The 21,062-nt window shown below is 35.5% G+C and overlaps 1 protein-coding gene across 2 annotated transcripts in view; it reads left to right on the top strand.

The window, feature by feature from the left end:
- The window catches only part of Tmem67 (transmembrane protein 67), a 53,516-nt gene extending 36,367 nt beyond the window's left edge, over nt 1-17,149 (top strand). For both annotated transcript variants that reach the window (XM_042673228.1, XM_042673227.1), the window contains 11 exons: nt 423-509; nt 1,615-1,714; nt 1,817-1,956; nt 3,977-4,117; nt 6,303-6,383; nt 7,076-7,192; nt 11,717-11,833; nt 11,937-12,041; nt 13,254-13,356; nt 15,822-15,964; nt 16,826-17,149. In XM_042673228.1, coding sequence (XP_042529162.1) covers nt 423-509; nt 1,615-1,714; nt 1,817-1,956; nt 3,977-4,117; nt 6,303-6,383; nt 7,076-7,192; nt 11,717-11,833; nt 11,937-12,041; nt 13,254-13,356; nt 15,822-15,964; nt 16,826-16,906 — 1,215 coding nt within the window. In that variant the 3' untranslated portion in view covers nt 16,907-17,149. The remainder of the gene's footprint in view (nt 1-422; nt 510-1,614; nt 1,715-1,816; nt 1,957-3,976; nt 4,118-6,302; nt 6,384-7,075; nt 7,193-11,716; nt 11,834-11,936; nt 12,042-13,253; nt 13,357-15,821; nt 15,965-16,825) is intronic.
- Nucleotides 17,150-21,062: the final 3,913 nt, after the last annotated feature.

Raw genomic sequence — 21,062 nt, 5'->3', positions numbered from 1 at the left:
GCTGTGTTCACTCACCTATTCTCTCTCCATTCATCTGCCCTCACTGCCCCTTGTCCCTTCCCTCCATCTAGACAACATCTGTTTCATCTTCCTGGTATTCATTATGTTGAACTGTAAGTTAGTTGTTTATACTTTAGGCAGTATGTTTATGTGTATATGCATATGACCCTGTATGTTTTCATATTTGTTGATAATTTAGATCTGACTTCCAAATATGAGAGAAAACATGGGTATAAGAAAACTGTTCATTTGGGGCTATTTTCCGAACAAGAATTCCAAGGCAGATCCTAAACTCACCATCCCCTGAGCGTGCCATTTATTAAGTACTTTCCTAGCTCCCTATTTTGTGCTTTCTGTGGTTTATAAATTGTGTTTAACAAAAATCTGTTGTGGTTTTATTGACCAAGAACTTTTAATTATAGGCACAGAAGTCTGTCTCTGTTTTGCTACCAATGTCAATTCAAGAAGAACGTTTTGTTACTTATGTGGGATGTGCTTTTGCTCTGAAGGTAAGCTTCAAAGGGAAGTTTACCAAAGTAAAAGGCCTGCTAATAAACTACTAAATCTTGACAAATAAGATACATTCAAAATCTTTGTAATAAAATTAACTTTGGTTTTGAAAGGAAGCATGAATTATTGTACTTTACAATAGAAAATGCACCTTTACGTATATTATTCAATAAGTTATCTGAAGTAATTTTTTCAAAGAAGCTCAAGACAAGTTTTGACTACCATGAATTGTAGCTACTTTGATAAAATGATATTTCAGTGTATAATTTTCTTCTTTAAAATCTAATGATGCGTTGCATAATGGGACAAAATGCTTCCAGTCATGAATTTTGTCTCTGTTCTTCATGGGTAAAAAAGTAACATTCTAGATAAAGTGCTAAAATTAGAAATTTTGTTTGCCTCCATATTCTTTTCATTCTCTTCTTCCTCTGGCAACTCCTTCCTAGCTTCCCTGTTCTCTGTTGTAGTAGATGAGGCTCTTCCCATGCCTCTCTGTTCCCATCCCACTGTATAGTAATGAATAGGTAGGTCTCTGATTTTCCCATTGAAGAAGGAGTTCCTTGGGGAGAGTCATTGGCTCCTACTTAGATTTTTTTTTTCCCTTTAACCAAAATAATGCAAACAGGAAGCATGCCTCAGTTTAAACATGTTCCTATAAGTGACAATCATATGTTTCGACAACATTTAAAAATATTAGGAATGTCTATACCAGAGATAGAAAAAAATAAAGAGAGGACATCATAAAACTTAAAGTTAGTGAATTACTTAAAATTACTTACAAATACCTTTACTTATAAATAAGTCAGATAACCTACAAAACTTTGGGAGAAAGAGTCAGTTATCAAAGAATGTCTTCTGTGTTTTTTAATCTATTTTAATGAGAGAAAAAGGGAAGGTAAATTAATAGGCATATGACAATTTTACAAGTTTGGTGATTCTGGATGATATGAGAATCTAGTGGTCTTCTAATGGTATTAGAATTCCATCTGAAGTCACTTGTAAAATTTATGTACTCTTGTCATCACTGTGTCTTTCTTAAAGAATAAATATTGGTTTCATAATAGGCTTAATACTAATACTTTGTTTTTTGTATGTTGTTTTCAGGCTCTGCAATTTTTGCATAAACTCATATCCCAGATTACCATAGATATATTCTTTATTGATTGGGAGCGACCTAAAGGAAAAGTTCTTAAGGCTGTTGAAGGTAATTGAAATAAACATTTGTACAAGAATTCCCTTTTTACCCTTGCAGAACAAAAATGAAAAAAGATTTTACTAATTTTACTAATTTTATCTCTCTTACCAGGTGAAGGTGGTGTTCGGAGTGCCACTGTTCCTGTGAGCATTTGGAGAACGTACTTTGTAGCAAATGAATGGAATGAGATTCAGACTGTGAGAAAAATTAATCCACTCTTTCAAGTACTTACTGTCCTCTTCTTTTTGGAGGTATAAACTGTTTTACAAATTTAAATGCAACTTACTGGTACTTTCTAAATGTTAATGTAATTACAACAGTGCTCATGGAAGAGTGTTCTACAGGTTGAAAATTGTTATCAAAACAATACTAGCAAGTGCTAGTTGTTCACACATGTAATACAGCTACTCAGGAGGCTGAGACCACAGAGCAAAGCCAACTCAAGGAAAAAAAGTCTGTGAAGCTCATATTTCCAATTAACCAGCAAAAAGCTGGCTCAATTAGTAGAGCACCAACTTTGAGCAGAAAACAGTAATGAGCAAGAATGCTCAGGCCCTTTAGAAAATTGTAATGCCTTTCTTTTCAATCCTTTTCTCCTTCCCACAAAAGAAAAATAAAAAAATTACAAGTAAGAGGCTGGGAATGTGGCTCAGTGGTAGAGTGCTTGCCTAGTATGCATAAAGCCCTGGATTTGATTCCTCAGAACCACATAAACAGAAAAAGCCAGAAAGGGCACTGGGCTCAATTAGTAGCCTTGAGCAAAAGAAGCTCAGGGACAGTGCCCAGGTCCTGAGTTCAAGGACTGGCACACACAAAAAAAATTACAAGTAAGATATGTTAAAATACTTACAACATAAAGCTTCCAAGCTTAACTATTTTTAAGTATATAACTGCACTTGCATGGCTGAGCACAACTCCCACTACCGTTCTTTTCCAGCTCTTCATGCCCTTCTTACCCCAGCTCCTCCTTACCATGATGCTACTTTCTAGCTCCGTGAATCTGATTGCTCTTAAATTCTGAAACCACTGGTTTGTATCAGAACTCCCCCACCCCCACCTCGGAACTTACATAAAATATCAGTGTTCATATCCCTTAGAGATTATATTTGATTTTATAGCTTTGAGATAAAGCCAGATACAGGAAACCTGCCTTACTCATTTATTTTATGACATGCAGTTTTCATCAAGCACAGGCAAAACAACTAATAATTTTTTTTTAATCAAAAAGATTTCAAAACTAAAAGTAGTAAGCCCCCACCTGAACATCCACACCTGATGCTGTGAAGCTCTGCCAGTCCCATCTTGTAGCAGTTGTGTTTAAATCTCTATGTGGTCCTCTGAGTATTCCCTCTCCTTGACTTTGTGATAGTATGCCCCCAAAAGCGTAGTGAAATTTAATGAAGACTGGAGATTTGTTAAGGGACAGTTGAGCAGCAGCCGGGAAAAATGAATCAAGCATCTGCAGTGCAGCACTGAGCTCTGTGCACTCAAAACATTCACAGTATTCTCCTTGGAACCATGCAACCACAAATACCAAATATCTACTGTGTCTAATCTTTCAAAACTCACTCTCCCCAAGGATCCATGTTTTCTCTCCTGTGTTAGAACCAACATAAGGATGATATTTTTCAAAAGATTTTTATTGAACACCTACTTTGGACTATGTTCTGCATTATTATATTTATAGTTACCTTATGAATATGGTTGGAATTATAAAAAATAGTATTCTGAGTAGTATTCAGTACTGAATAGGACAGAAATATACCTGTCACCTATTTGCATTGGTGACATGTACCTAACTATTTGCCTTAATAGGGTTGTGTATGAATTATTAACTCTTACTCTGCCTTCTTTCTTTTCTCTATATTCCTCTTTCTTTTTCCTCTTTCTGTTTTGTATCCCCAGGGATTTTGAATATGATTTAAAATACTGCAAACTTCAGTTGAAGTAGTGCTGTTTTTTTAAGTTGACAAGAATTATATACATTTACAGTATACAATAGAAGTTAATGTATGTATACATTGTGGAATGGCTAAATCAAGCTAACTAACATACCTATTACCTCACATACATCTTTTGGGAAGCAATGTTTTTAAAGGCTATTTGAAAAATAAGTTTTATAATCAATACATTAGATTCATTGAAATCATACTGAGACTTTGCAGACGGAAAATGGAACTTTCTACTCCTTTACCTTGAAAAACTAAAGTTACACAAGTTCACAAACAGCAGAAAGAGCTAGATATTTATATTTTTTTCTTTTTACTCCAGGTTGTGGGATTCAAGAATTTAGCATTAATGGACTCATCCTCTAGTCTTTCTAGAAACTCATCAGATTACCTACCTCCTTACAGCCGCATTTTGAGATATGCAGTGTCTATTGCTCTTTGGCTAGTCATTGGAATTATGCAGGTAACAAGAAATTATACTTTTAATTAATACTACCTCTCTATAAGTCTTTACATATTGATTACCCTCAACTGTTGATCCATTTTCTGATTTCTATAGCAGAATGCTTATAGAAGCAGTAATAATAATTACTTATAATGAATGAAATTCAGGCACTGTATTAGTTACTTTATAAATATTAGCTATTTAACTTTTACATTGATCCTTATAGATAGGCTCATCCTCATTCTACAAGCGAGAAAACTTGAACCTCAGGAAGGTTAAACAATTGCTTATAACCATGCAATTAGTAATTGGCTGAACTAGAATTTGAACCCAGGCAGTTTGATTTCAGTATTTACATTGTCAGTAATGTGTGTTCTGAAAGATCTTTCAGAGTCTGAAGCTTTCTAGACATAGAATAGCCCCTTGTCTCTCTCTCTCTCTCTCTCACTCTCTTTCTCTCTATGTGTGTGTGTGTGTATGTGTGTATGTATGTATGTATATCACTATTTATTTGTATAGTATAAATTCTTTTTCAAACTTAAAAGAGGGTACTTCTTCAAACCAGCAGATTCCAGGGCAGTAGATAGATGAAGAAATGCTCAAGCAGCAATATCTCAGTTAGTAATTTTAATATTAAATAAGTAATAATACCATACCACCATGGGACAAAGGATGGATTAACTGACTGACATGGTTAAGCAAAATTCTCTCCCTCTACCTCTGATGTATACGTTCAAGGTTGGCCCTTTTTTTTTTTTTGTGGTAATACTGAGGTTTGAACTCAGGGCTTTCTACTTGCTAAGCAGGCACTTTACCACTTAAGCCATACCTCCAACCTATGATTTATACATTCAAATTAGCTCAAGGCAAACTCAAGGGAGTTACAGGAAAATAGAAAAAAGGTCACATTCCAAGGTAGATGACAAAAAGTCAGGAAGGCACATAGCAGTGTGGATAAGGATCCAGTACATACAGGACTCTGTCTTTTGACAGGAATATTGCAAAAGGTCAAATGCTCATAATCCTGTGTCTTTAAACATAAGATTAAAAAAAACCATACAACCAGGGTTTTCCAGTGGTATAATTTATACTTCAAGCACACTGTCAAATCCCCTGCAGCCAGTTGCAGTCCCACAGGCTCTAGGGTTCCCACAAAAGAGCTGGTGAGTAACAAACACAAAAGTAGGACAAATAAATTAGCAGTAAAGTAAGACAGGATCAAGAACATGAATTGTCATGTTTTCATTAATACAATAGTAAGGAAATATATTGTATGTATACCAGTGTACATTGTGACTGTATCACAGATATATCTGATTGTAAAGAGCTTAAAGGAGTACACCTAAAACTTTTCAAATTTGGTTAAATATTACAAAAATAAATCAGTATAGACATGGCTGAAATTAAAGAGAACTTTATTTTTCCATGGCAAAGAAGAGTAGAGGTTAGCAGTACTGGGCTGAATTGATGGCTTGGTGCTGCCATCAGGACCAGAAGTCAGCTTTACTCTACTCAGCTCCCTGCTGCATGGAACCCAGGATCCATAACAACTGATGGAGATGGAGGAGGAAGGCAGGAGAGATGATCCTACTTCCCTTGTTTAAGTGTCAGGGCTTGGTCACATGGTCATGCTGAGCTGCACTGGCAGAATGACAGCGGAATGTGGCCCATTCAAAGGACAGGTTTATACTAAGGAGAAAGGGGTACCAGCTTGCAATCTGAGAAGCCACTGTGTAACTGCATATTTTGCTTCTCACTTCTAAGATTATTCTAAGTATCTTCTTCAGATATCCTTGGGACTTCCTTTATCAACTGGTTATAGTTTCACAGACTTGTCTAAAGCTTAGTCTTTTCAGCTTTTTGGTGATATCCTTTCTTTTTAAACATTGAATGCTGTTGTACAAAGCCAGAACTAGTGCTGTGGCTCAAATGGTAGAGCGCCAGCTTTGAGTTCAGCACCAAGCCTTGAATTCAAGCCTCAGTACTGTCATACACATGCAATAAATAAACAAATAAATATAAAGTGTTTAGGAAAGTGTCCTCAATAATCAGCTTCTATAGATGTACTTATTTATTCAATCCCACATTTGAGTACACTGTGTTCTTATTTGGAACTTCTTTCTTCTTAAAATACAACAATGTGGCTATAAAAGAAAATTGAAATCTGGAAGCTAATTAGCATGATTTTGGCTTAATGTTTCAGACTGTGTACTTTGCTGCCTTTTATGAGAGATTCATAGAGGATAAAATTCGACAGTTTGTGGATTTGTGCTCTATGAGTAATGTAAGTACTTTCTGACTTTATTTTGAACCTATTATTTTTTGCCCTTTGAGTGTAATGACTACATTAAGAGAGGTTTTTAAAGTGATTTGGTGTGATTGAATTTTTAGTCTAATTTTCCACTGGCTATTAATTCCAAAGTTGGTTAAAATGAGTTGCCTTAGGTTTTACTTCTTTATTTGCAGTTCTTAATTATGAATTTCTTATGCGGCCAAATAGTTTATTTATCCTATGACTCTTGAAAAATTTTCATATATCAAAATTTCCTCCTTTCTTGAGAAATACCTTTATGTAACTTTTTTTTTCATTTCTTTTTGTTTTGTGATAGTCCTGAGGCTTGAACTCAGTGCCTGGGCACAGTTCCTTAGCTTTATTGTTCAACACAGCTCTACTTTTGGCTTTTTGATGGTTAATTGGAGATACAACTTTCATAAACATTTTTGCCCAGGCTGGCTTCAAACCATGATCTTCAGATCACAACCTCTGGAATAGCTCAGATTATAGGTGTGAGCTACTGGTGCCCAACTTATGTTTACTTTCCAAAAAAATCCTTTTTGTTTTTTATACTTTATTAAACTTTTCCTATGTTTCCCAAGAGTTTAGTCTGTGAGAAGAAGCAATTTTAAGAAAAACTTGATTTTATTGGTTTGTAGATGAGTTTCTAATTTTCCTTTTTCCTCTTTTTAAAAATATAGATATCAGTGTTTCTGTTGTCCCACAGATGTTTTGGATATTACATTCATGGTCGATCTGTACACGGGCATGCAGATACGAACATGGAAGAAATGAATGTGAATCTTAAAAGAGAAGCGGTATGAACATTCTTTTTTTTTTTTTGTAGTCACAAGGCTTAAACTCAGGACCTGGGAACTGTCCCTGGGCTTTTTTGCTTAAGGCTAGCACTCTTCTACTCAAATCACAGCTCCACTTCCAGCTTTTTGGTGATTAATTGAAGGCTGGTTTTGAACCATAGATCTCAGTATCCTGAGTAGCTATGATTACAGATATAAGCCACCAGCACTTAACTTGAATGCTCTATCTTTGTTAGTTTGTTGAAGATGCTCTCTTTTCTTAATCTAGGAATTATAACCATATTTTAAACATTCTCATTTTTTTCTTTTTAAAAAATTTTTTGTTATCTTTAAGTGGTTGTACAAAGAAATTCCCTTTCTACAAAACAGTATGTGAATACGAAGTGTCTAACAACATAAAAATTCTCTTTTTTTTTTTTGGGTCCGGTCGTGGGGCCTGAACTCTGGGCCTGGGCGCTGTCCCTCAGCTCTTCAGCTCAAGGCTAGCGCCTACCACTTGAGCCACAGTGCCACTTCCGGCTTTTTTCTTTTTGCTTATGTGGTGCTGAGGAATCGAACCCAGGGCCTAAGGCATACAAGGCAAGCACTCTACCACTGAGCCACCTTCCCAGCCCCAAAAATTCTCATTTTTGAAAGTTATCAGGGTACAAATTCATTACCCTGAACATGGATTGGTAAAGTTCACTTTTGAAAGGTCACTTTAAAAAATTATCAGGATACAAATTTATTACCCTGAACATTGGTAAGAGATAGGAATCTAGTAATATCCAGTAGTTTCTATAGGAACTATGTTTTAAGGCAAACAGATAATACATGAAAGGTCTTCATTATAAAAAGTAAGAGGAATTCTAAATTAGAAAATTACCATTTTGTAATGGTTTGTGGATTAGTGAATGTAGGTCATCTGGATACTAAAACGAGAGTAGGGAACTTATGAAGGTTGATATCATCTACATACACTGATTGAGTTTGTTTTTATAAGTAAAAATAAGGAAAACTAACATACACTTTCTGATATGATAAAGTAGGAAGTATATGACATCATCCATGAAGTATTCTTGCCTAAGAAAATTGCTCCTAAATATATCTAGATATTGCCACCATTTTCAGGACATACAAGGAATAGCATGGTAGGAAACATTCAGCCAAATCCAGAGTATCCATTGCATTGAATGACAAGTAGCTCAGAGTCTCCAAATAAATCAGTTGCATGAAAAGAGGAATAATGGTGATGTTAGGAGAGCTATTATATACCAAGAGAAACTGAAGTAGAAAAACAATTAAATACAATGTGCAGAAATTGTTTGGATCCTGATTCAGATCCTATAACAAATATCTTTGGAAAAAAATCAGAAAAATGTAATGGACTTATATTAAACTAATTAATTTTAGGGTCCTTATTAGTTAGAAATTTACAAATGATTTAAATAGCATGATCTGGAGTCTGCTTTAAAATCTAAGACTGAGTGCAGTGCCTCATACCAGTAATCCTATGTCTTCAAGAGGTAGAAATCAGAAGATCACAGTCCTATGCCAGTCCAGGCAAAAAGTTAGTGACATAGCTGGGTTCCAGTGGCTCACGCCTATAATCTTAGCTACTCAGGAGGCTGAGATCTGAGGATCATGGTTCAAAACCAGCCAAGACAGAAAAGTCCGTGAGACTCTGATCTCTAATAAACTACTAGAAAACCGGAAGTGGTGCAGTGGCTCAAGAGGTAGAGCGCTCGCCTTGAGCTGAAGAGCGCAGGGGCAGCGCCCAAGCCCAGAGTTCAAGCACCATGGCTGACCAAAAAAAAAAAAAAAAGTTAATGACATATTCCCTTTAAACCAATAGGTTGTGTATGGTGGCATGTACTTGTCATCTCAGCTAAATAGACATAATTAGGAGGACTGAGGTCCAGAGCCTTGGTAAAACCTTATTAAAAAAAAAAATAGGACAAAAAGGGTTAGAAGCATGGCTCAAATAGTAGAGTGCCCGCCTAGCAAGTGTGAAGCCTTAAGTTTGAACCCCATTTCCACATACACACAAAATTATGCTAATAACTGGGCATAGTGGTACAACCTATAATCATATACTCAAGAGGTAGAAGTAGGAGGATCATCAATTTGAGTCCAGCCTTACCTATAATTGTTTCTCTAAAATAAAATCCTTTAAAGAAAATAAAATTCTCTTAAAATACTCAGGAGAATACATGAAACAAAATGTTATAATATTGAAACTGAATGATAGATATGTGCATTTGAGAATTTCCATAGTAAAAATCTTAAAAGAACAAGTTACACTTAAAAACAAAAACCAAGAGAGCTAGGTGCTAGTGGCTCATGCGTGTAATGCTAGCTATTCTGAGGATTAAGGTTCAAAGCAAGCAAAAGCTGGGAACAGAAGTGTGGCTCAAATGGTGTAGCACTAAAGCTGCAAAAAGCTAAGGGATAGAACCCAGGCCCTGAGTTCAAGCCCCAGTATCTGCACCAAAAGGGCCCGGGGGAGAGGGGGGAATGGAATTAAGTGATTCAGAGGCTATATATATAATATGTATAATTTATAAGACTTTTATACATGGTAATGACATCTCAGAGAATATATTTAATACATTGAACTAGATTGCTTAGAAATTACTCTGGCTTGAAAGGTTAAATAATAAAAATTGAAATCAAAACTACATAGAAAACAATATTTCAGATTAAGTAATGACTTAAAAATAGAAAGCACCAAGAAGGGAATATGAACTGTCTTTTACTATATTAATATACTGTATAAACATATCAATTATAAAGATAAAAATTAGAAGAATACTCATAACAAATATGGCAGATATTAATAGCTATATTAAAAATTAAGCAAATCAATAAGAAAACACTAAACTAAAACATCAGACAGATGTTAAGAAATAAAGACTGAAACAGAAGAAATCAGTAAATGCAAAAAAAATTAAGTCATAATCAAATAACTTAATATAAAAGTGATATATTGGGCTGGGAATGTGGCTTAGTGGTAAAGTGCTTGCCTAGTGTACATGAAGCCCTGGGTTCAATTCCTCATTACCACATACACAGAAAAAGCCAGAAGCAGCACTGTGGTTCAAGTGGTAGAGTGCCAGCCGTGAGCAAAAGACACTCAGGAATGGGGCTCGGAAGGTGGCTCAGTGGTAGAGTGCTTGCCTTGCATGCATGAGGCCCTGGGTTCGATTCCTCAGTACCACATAGGCAGAAAAAGCCAGAAGTGGCGCTGTGGCTCAAGTGGTAGAGTGCTAGCCTTGAGCTGAAGAGCTGAGGGACAGTGCCCAGGCCCTGAGTTCAAGTCCCAGGAATGGCAAAAAAAAAAAAAAAAGTGTTATGTTTTCCCTCTTCAAGTCGTCAAAGTTACAAAAAACCAATCTAATGCTTAAAAGTATCTAGGACACAGTGGGCACCTTCAAAACATTTGCTGTCAGAATAAATTTTACAAACCTTGGGAAAGCATTTGACCAAAAAGGAATTCATGATCTTTTTATCGTTTTATGAATTTAACTTAAAAGAGAAATTAGCCATATGATCAGCTAATTAGATTTAGGATCTTTAACACAGAGGTTCTTTTTAAGTGGAAAAATATGTAAAAATTAGAGAACCTTAAATAAATTAATTAGTCATTACTACATGTTTTATAGAAGATGTAATGGCATGGGGAGATGCTCAGAATATATTTGGCTAAAAAAAAAAAATCAGCATGATTTCTTTTATTCTATCCATATGTGTATGCCTTAGGAAAAAGACAGGAAATCAAAGACCTTAAAATAACTGTAGCTCTGAAGGTTGAAATTATAGCAATTTTTTGTAGCTCTGAAAGTTTCATAAATTCTACACAGTAGCATGTATTCTCTTGATCAAGAAAAAAAGTCATTTAAAATAAGTAGGTGATCAAACTTTTTGGAGGAATAGTTCATCAATGACAATCAGCTAGATGGTGGGGTTGGTATGGCAAAATGCTATGGATATGTAGTTGTCAGTATTTAAAGGCGACCCAAAATGGATATCTGGTGCATAATATTCACTATTCAGTCCTTCATCACTATGTATGGGTTTTATATTTTGTTTGGTTGGTTTGGTTGGTTTTTTTTGTTTTTTGTTTGTTTTTTGTTTGTGGAATTCAAGTGGTTAGATAATGAAAAGACCATTTGCAATTATAAATCTAGATAATTCTAAGACTAGACTTTTGAGTATACATTAGTGAGTAATGAGATTAATCATAAAACCAAGAATATCCATGTACAATGATCTTAGTTTTTTTTTTTCTTTTTTAAGTAGAACAGAGTGAAGGAGATGATATAGAGATCTGTAGAGAAGTATGTTTTACAAAAAAATAGAACTTGGTAAAAATCTGGAAGAAAATAGGATCCTTGGATAATATTGTCTCAAATACAGTGTCACCAAATTTTACTAGGCTTCTGAGTCTTATAATGTGTAACAAGTAAGAGAAAAATGTTGTATTTTCTTTTTGAGATAGGCAGTTTTTTAATTTTTTAAAATTTAAATCCTTTATCTTTTCAGGAAAATTTGTGTAGCCAGAGAGGTTTGGTACCCAACACAGATGGTCAGACTTTCCAGATTGCAGTTTCTAGCCAGATGAGACAACACTATGACAGAATTCATGAGATATTAACAAGGGTTTGTATAAAGTACATTTCAGACATATTTTGTCAGTATTTAATGTTATTAAATACCAAGAATGTAAGACATGTTATGATTTTTTGTTTCTCTTTTATATTAGAAAAATGGCCCTGCAAGATTATTGAGTTCATCAGCAAATACTTTTGAGCAAAGTATAAAAGCATATCATATGATGAATAAATTTCTGGGCTCTTTCATCGATCATGTATGTATGTCAATATTTGTATTTAAGCTAGGATCGAATGCACTTTTTAAAAAAGCTAAGTGGGAATTAGATCTTTAATATATATGGGCTTGCTGGGTGCTAATGGCTCATGCCTATAGTCCTGTCTACTCAGGAAGCGGAGGAGATCTAAGGATCACAATTTGAAGCTAGCCCTGACAGGAAAGTCAATGAGACTCCAATTAACCAGCAAAAAGCTGGAACTGGAGTTGTGACTGAAGTGGTAGAGCACTAGCCTTGAGCAAAAAAGCTCAGGAATAGTATCTAGGCCCTGAGTTCAAGCTCCAGGACTAACACAAACACACACACCACAAACACACGAGTGCAGGCACACATACAATATAATCATCAACAGTTTGATTTAGGAATAAAGTTAGATTATATGAAAGACAACAGGCCAACAATCCCTTCTTCATTGTTTGGTTTTGTTTAGTATACCATGTATGCTGATATAGATGCCTACAAGTACAGATTTGCCAGAGACAGAAAGGAGAATACAGATCAAGCTAGACAGACAAAAGCCATCATAAAAGATGACATAGATAAGTTTTGAACTGGGTCTTAAAGAAAAAGATAAACAGTTGTTTGATCAAAGGAGAGGGTTAAGGGAAATATTAAGTCTATTATTTAATGTGTCTATTAGTAAATGGTGATTCTCTTAAAATAGGTCTGTATTAAGATTTGTTAGCACATTACCATGCTAATAAACATAGATATCATTGAAGTGTGCCAAGCAGATTTTTTTAAACTGTATAAATTATTCTGATAGTATGGTATAACCTGAGTTACATAAATGACTTTATTACTCATTATTGTCTTCCCTGTATTATTACTTGTTAATAACTTTATTACTTATTATTGTATTATTTTTGTATACCTGAAAGGCATGTTATAAGTGATTTTAAGCATGTCAGATCCTCAATACTATTGCTGGCAATTAAGTTTGAAGCTAGTTCTAAAGCAATAGTAATATGTCAGGTAGCAGAAAAAAATATAAAAGATACAACAAGAAAGCATGACCAGTAGACCTCAAAAAGATAGTCCTAAAACAGATTTTGTTATAAATCCTAGTATAGTAAATTCATTTTACAAAACAGATTTTCCTTGTGTACTTTCATATTTCCTACTTCTGATTTTTTATTAGTTGGAAAGCCCTTACTTCACTATTTTCTTACATGATACTTCTCATTTTAGGTTCATAAGGAAATGGATTACTTTATAAAAGATAAGTTGCTTCTTGAAAGAATTCTTGGAATGGAGTTCATGGAACCAATGGAAAAAAGCATCTTTTACAATGGTATCCTTCAAATGCTCATATACTATTTTCAAAGTTTGAGATGAAAAGTACTATAATTATTTTTCCTGTGATTTTTAAAATTTCATCTGAAAACAAAGGACACATAATAACTTCATGAAACTAGTAGTCGTTTTCTGTGTTCCATTTTATTATGTCAGGTAGTAGAAAAAAAATACAAAAGATTCAACAAGAAAGCTGAATTTCATGATCAGTAGGCCTCAAAAAGAGTAAAGTAACATAAAATTCAGATTTTACTACAATGTATATTCAGTAAGAAATAGGAAACACTTAAAGAAAAAACAATAACATTTGATGCCAGGCACCAGGGCTCATACCTATAATATGAGCTGTTCAGGAGGCTGAGATCTGAGGATCACAGTTCAAAACCAAGGAAGTTCAGGGCAAGAAAGTCGACTATCCCAATTGACCACCAAAAAAGGCTGAAGTAAAGCTGTGGCTCAAGTGGTACAGCACTAGCCTTTGAGCAGAAAAGCTCAGGGCACACACACACACACACACACACACACTAAATTTAGATTAATCTTTAAAACATGTTTTTCTTTTTTTTTTCTTTTTGCTTGAAATCTGGGCTTTGTGCTCTCCCATTTAATTTTTTACTCTCCCATGTTCTTCAAAATCACTGGTATTTCTGACAGGAATATTGATTAAACTTGGTTTTATAAACACCAGAAAGGTAGCATATATGCCAGTTGTAATGTGACTAGCAACCTGGTATATAGGTTGGTAAGAATGATACTGATCTACAGTGTCCTGACTTACATATATTGTATCCATGTGTGACTTACATATATTGTGTCCATGTGTCTTGCATGGCAGATGAGCCAGTCCTGAGAGACACTGGCCAATAGTCCCTTCTCCATTGTTTGGTCTTGTGTTGGACATGTGTGCTGACATAGCTGGCTACAGGTACAGATTATGCCAAGGACAGAAAGGAGAATACAGATCAAGCTAGTCAGAGAAAAGCCACCAAAGGCAACATGGATAAGTTTTGAACTTTGTCTTAGAGGAAAAAAACAAACAATTATTATTTATTTAGTTATTTTTGTTGGTGGTAGGGCTTGAACTCTGGGCCTGGGTGCTGTCCCTCAGCTCTTCAGCTCAAAACGAGAGCTCTACCACTTGAGTCACAGCACCACTTTTGGTTTTCTGGTGGTTAATTGGAGATCAGAGTCTCATGGACTTTCCTGCCTAGGCTGGCTTTGAACCACGATCCTCAGATTTCAGCCTCCTGAGTAGCTAGGAGTGAGCCAGGAGTGAACCCCCACCGCCCAGCTAACCAGCTATTTTATCAAAGAAGAGGGCTAAGGAAAATATTAAGTATATTATTAAACTTTTTTCTAAAAACATTGATTTTGCATAATGGAAATTTGTTAAAAATCACTTTACAGATTTTATATAGCTTAATCTGAAGTGGGACACAGTATAAGAAGAGTGCTCCAATGGTAAAGAGGACAGATACCATATCCCAAACATTTTTTCTGACATGTTAGGGAGTTTCTCTTTATCCTGTAAACAAGAATTAAATTTTTGCCCTGCTAGATGTCTACATTGATCCATGGAAGTATAGAAAAATGACTTCTCTTATTTCTAATTCCATCATTCTTAATATATAATGTATGTTTCAATTATAGGTACACACACACACACACACACACACACACACACACACACACACACACACACACACACACACAGGCTTATGCCTATAAACCTAGCTACCCAGACACACACACACACACACACACACACACACACACACACACACACACACAGGCTTATGCCTATAAACCTAGCTACCCAGACACACACACACACACACACACAGAGGCTTATGCCTATAAACCTAGCTACCCAGGAAGCTAAGACTTTAGTATGGTAGTTAGAAGCCATTGAGGACAGAAAAGACTGAGACTCCATATCCAAAATAATCAGCGAAATGCCAGACTAGAGGCAGCCTCAAGTGGGTAGAGCACTAGTCATGAACCAGAAAGCTAAACAAGACTTCAAAACCCTGAGTTTAAGCCCCAGTATTGGTACTGTCTCCACCCCCCCACCCACCTACCCACCCCCCCACCCCCCTGCCAAAAAAATTATAATATGAAAAGTGATGATCATGGTCCAGGTCATTCTGGCCAAAAAGCAAGACTTTATTGAAAGATAGCTAAAGCAAAAAGGATTAGGGCATGGCTTAAGTGGTACATTGTCTTTCTAGCATGTACAAGGCCCTGAGTTTAGACCCTAGTACCTCCCCCTGCCCCCACATAAACACCAAAAAAAGAAAAAACAAAAAAGAGGAAGGAAAGAAGAGGAAGGGAAAGAAAGTGAGGGGAGAAAGAGAAAAAGAATATAAGGATATTCATTAACTGGCCTTTGGAAAATACTGATTATATACTTAACACTACTAGAGATTTTAATTTCTAATATACGTCATGATTTTTTAACAGATGAAAGTTATTCTTTCAGCAGTATGCTGTATTATGGAAATGAAGCCACCCTTCTTACTTTTGATCTGTTATTCTTCTGTGTTGTGGATTTGGCTTGCCAAAATTTTATTTTAGCAGCCTTTCTTACATACCTACAACAAGAGGTAAGTTTAATTTTTTTTCTGGGCTTATTTAAAAAGGAATATCTTGGAGAAATAGGTATTTATTTCCTAGCAGAGAGTAGCATCACTGACTTACAGTAGGAATTTGCTTAGGATATAACTAACCCTAGCATAAGAAGGAATGACAGGTCAGTTGGCCACATTCTGCACTCTGACCTTTAGGTCAGTGAAATGCTAGGGTCGGGGCATAAATTGCTTGGTGAGTGAACAAAATCTGGTAGGAAGATAATCTAACTACCAGTTTCCTAGATACCAGAAATGAACACTAATGACGGTTCTATTGTCACTGGAGATGTAGCTCAGAGATCAGCACTCCAAAGTCCCTTCAGCTTGTATCTCAGGCATCCCTCCTGAGTGCATAATAAGTAACTAGGGATGAGATCTCTGAAATAGTTTAAGGGAGACAACTCAGTGTTTGAATGGTGAATGTACCCAAATATTCTCCACTGTGTCAAAGAAGTACATAAGTCAGTAGCATGCAATTTATCAGCCTTGTTAGAGATTTAGAATTATGAACATATTCTGCCCCTATGAGGTAGGTTCTTTTAATGCTTTTATAGCTTACAGAATTAGAAGAAAATTGCCTTTCCAAATATTTTGGTGAAGACAAAGAGAGTTGAATTATTAACTCATAAAAATATTTTTAAATGAATTTTACATTGATTTTGATTTATGTAAAATGATGTCTCTAATGAGGGTCTTGAAATAATTTTATGTGTCACTATAGGATTCTAGATGTCTGATACATGAAAAGAAACAGTTGAATTTAATTTAGATATTTTAGTGATGTACATATTTAATTTTCTTTATAAATATTTCATTATACTTGTTTTAATTTTCCAGGTGTTCAGATTTATTCGTAACACAGTAGGACAAAAGAATTTGGCAACCAAAACATTGGTGGATCAAAGATTTCTGATTTAATTTATTTACTAGAGTGTTTAAATACTCGGTATAATGTGACAAGAAAAAAGTCTTACTAGTTTGCCATATTTTAAAAAAATTTAATACAAATTATTCTGTTTTTTTAACCAAAAGATGTATTTTTATAGCTTGTAAAAATATGATGTGAGGGACGGGGAAAAATATAATGTGTCATGGTATAAAATATTGTGTCACGTTGTTTGGTATATACTTCACTAAATAACAAACTACCACTGACAGTGGGGCAAAAATATAAACATCGCTTTCAGCAAAACACATTTAGTAATAACCAAACTCATCCCCATCATTTGTCTCTGTAGATAATTTCAAAGCTGTGTTTGCCTGCATTTCCTCACAACTGGCAAAATAATTAGATTCTATGTTTAAGACTAGCTTTCAGTTCAATATTTTCTATTTACATTTATGGGTAAATAAATATTGACAGATATATTGTCAATTTGCATTGAATTTTTGAATTGTGTTATTGCTGACTCAGTTTACTTCATTCTTCCTGCCCACCCTATTGGTCTATTGGGCAATGCTGAGATTCTCTGTCAGATATCTCATGAACAGTGCCATTCATTCTGCTGCACACCTGAGCTGGAAGGTTACAATATTCTTTCCAAGAAGCGTGTCTGCATATCTAATACACACATTTATTCTACTAGAATGTGTAGTGTTTTTTCCTCATGTAGGTTTTTTTACACTTTTAATTTCTTAGTATTTTAAGAATACTCTTTCAAAGTTATGCTGTTCAATTATGTTTAAAGATTATAAATAACTAAAGTATCATGTCAGATTGACAAGGAAACTTACTCAAAGCATTAGGCTTCATTTTTTTAATATGAAAGAAATTTGGGTCAAAATATGGTTATCATATAGCTAATAATTTTTCACATTTTTTTCTTCAACATACACCCTTAATTCTTTTCATAGTCTCCTGTATACTTGAAAGCCTTCAACATGATGGTCATGAACTCCCAAAACATTTCTTACTGCTTTCTACATTGATGCCGTATCAATACTTAAGTACAATGCAATATAAATACTGCTTATATTTATGAATTGAAAATACATAATAAAGCATTTGGAGTTTGGCTTCTTGTTTGATGAATGAGCTAGCATTCAAGGATAGGGCAGGACGCCATTAACAGAGCTGAGTCTGTCACTGCTCCCTGGATCTTCAGGATCAATGAGGAGACAAAGAGAGGAAAAGTCAATAAAGTCTTTGAAACTCCAGTTTCTGAAGCGTTACAGACATACCTAATTGTCTCTGCAGAGATAAATAGATATTTGTCTCTGCAGAGACAAATAAGTATATCTGTATCAGCATAGATTTTTCAAGCATCCATTCAGGAGCACATGTATGAAATTTAGGCCTTATTTATTCATGACAATTTCCTATGAGTGGAAATGTTTTTAAATGGCAAAATTTAAAATATATAATCAAGTGGCCCATTTGCTGATAAATGGAAGCAGAGAAGATATTCAAAATCATTCTAAATTAGTCTTGAACAGTATTACTTTGTATTTTGGTTAAATACAAAGTTAAATAGTGTGTTCAGATTTTCACATACTGTCCACTCCTTTGCTCACATTGTACAATTTAAATTCTAAATCTATAATTTTCCACCAAGTCTATTACCTTTTGCCAACTTAAGTAGCTCCCATCTCTAGTTTTAATGATTGCCTAGAAATATTTGCTGGCTGTCTTCATCATTTCATTTCATAATGACACAAACTCTACAGAGGGTCATTTAAGCTGCTGTGCACTCTGTATCCACCTTCAAAATATTCTGCAGACAAGCCTGTTAGGAGAGATTGATGAGCTTGATGTGCTTGCTTCTGTGGTATTTGCTGGCCTTCATGCAAGGAAAGCATTCCCACTTCATCTTCCCAGAGCTTGTAAGCATGGAGCATGTGACTGGACAGTATTACCTGAGGGAGGATAAATTTAAGTCATAGGTCAGTGAGCAGTATGACTTACTAGGGACTGTTCAGGTTTAGTCATAGAAACCTGAGTCATTTGGTTTTAAAGAAAAGTTTTTGTCCCTCTTAGGTGCTTTTGGATTATGGATCAAGCTATTTGACATAGAGTTTCATTCTGCATGTCTATAACGGAAATAATAGCCTTCATTTGCTACTCAAGGAGTTGTGAAAAAGTGTATATTAAAGTATGCTGGGGCTGGGAAAGTGGCTCAGTGGTAGAGTGCTTGCCTTGCATGCATGAGGCCCTGGGTTCAATTCTTCAGCACCACATAAGCAGAAAAAACCATAAGTGGCACTGTGGCTCAAGTGGTAGAGTGCTAGCCTTGAGCAGAAGAGCTGAGGGACAGTGCCCAGGCCCAAAGTTCAGACCCACAAAAAAACAAACAATAAAGTATGCTTACAACAGGAGGCTGAGGGTGTAGCTTAGTCATAGAAAAGACAAACAATAGGAAAATGAGCGAAGAGAGTTTCCAAATGACTTGATTATATGAAAAAGTAATTTTATCAATCATCATGAAAATGCAAATTATACCACTAGGAAACCACCCAAACAGCTAAAATAGTTAAACTATGTATTGTTGGAAGTGTGCACAGATGAACTTTTATTACAAGGATGAGTAGAGTTTATCTGTAAGTTTCCGCTGGACTGTTGGCAAATCTTAAGAGATATGAAGCCGATCTTGTGTGTTAACCCAGCAACGACAGCAGATGGCAGTAGAGTGCACACTAAGCGTTTGAGGACTGGGCTCAACATTCCTATGTAAATTCAGCTCTGGCAGAGCTCCCACTGCCGCAGATCCCGGAGAAACTACTCTCCTTACCCATCTCTCTCTTCCCTCCCTTGACACCTCTCCGCTGTCTCTCCCTTTACAGCCCAGAGTGCTGGGCCGCTCAGATAACTTGGTGCTGTCTTTCTAATCTAGTTTGGAAATTGAATGCAAAAATTAGAAATATACTGTCATTTATCTCCTAGGAAAGAGTACCTCAGAAAAAAGGAGCAAATTATCTAATGATTATGGAGTTCTCCATTTCTTATTTTAATAAACTGTATATTTACATGAAAATCTTTTAAGGCTGGGAAGGTGGCTCAGTGGTAGAGCGCTTGCCTTGCATGCATGAGGCCCTGGGTTCGATTCCTCAGCACCACATAAGCAAAAAGAAAAAGAAGAAAATCTTTTAAAATTAAGCTATTGTCCATACTATGTAATGTCCTTATGACATTTCCTATGTGACATTTTCTTATATACCATGATTCACATTGTCATAATGTAACATACATGTCATGTTATTATATGTTACATTTTAATGTTCCAACTTTAAACTTTATCAAAAGTCAATATAGAGGCTGGGAAGGTGGCTCAGTGGTAGAGTGCTTGCCTTGCATGCATGAGGCCCTAGGTTCAATTCCTCAGCACCACATAAGTAGAAAAAGTGGAAGTGGCGCTGTGGCGCTGTGGTAGAACACTAGCTTTGAGCTGAAGATCTGAGGGACAGCATCCAGGCCCAGGGTTCAGGCTCCATGACCAACAACAACAACAAAAAAAGTCAATATAGTTTCAGCAACCATGAAGCCCACTTCCTTTAAAGTTTAAGATTAAAGCCTCCATATTAAGCAAAATTATAAATGTTTTCTCAAATGTACAAGTATGCATGATACTTTACATAATATTTGTACTTCTTGAACTCAGAGCCTTGAACTTGTTTGGTGCTCGAACAGTTAAGCCACACTCACCGTGGCTTTAGCTAGTTATTTTCAAGATAAAATCTCATGGAATTTTCTGCCCATGCTGGCTTCCAACCTTGATCTTAGCTTCCTCAGTAGCTAGGATTACAGGCAAGAGCCACTGGTGCCCAAAAACTTAATTTTTTTTAAATTTCTTGTATTCATTCTCATACCAGAAACAAAAGAAAGAGAGTCACTTGATCTAAGAGAGCTGTGAACCTGCTACTGGGTCCTGGTCTCTTACAAGGTACCCCTAATTTGGATCTGTTTCTTTTCCTTTGGGGGACAGTGGAATTTACCTATAACATCACAAACTATTTTGAATTTCTGCTTGTTAATGCACCTTCATCATAACTATTTGAACATATATAAACAACTTACTTATATACACTTTCCAACCATAAATCTTTTGTTTTTACAAATGACATAGCAAATATAAACAAG

This window comes from Dipodomys spectabilis, unplaced genomic scaffold (genome assembly GCF_019054845.1).
Source record: "Dipodomys spectabilis isolate Male_0828 unplaced genomic scaffold, ASM1905484v1 ptg000783l, whole genome shotgun sequence".
NCBI lineage: Eukaryota > Metazoa > Chordata > Mammalia > Rodentia > Heteromyidae > Dipodomys > Dipodomys spectabilis.
The sequence above is the reverse complement of the archived record's forward strand: the minus strand, read 5'-3'. Positions and strand labels throughout refer to the sequence as shown.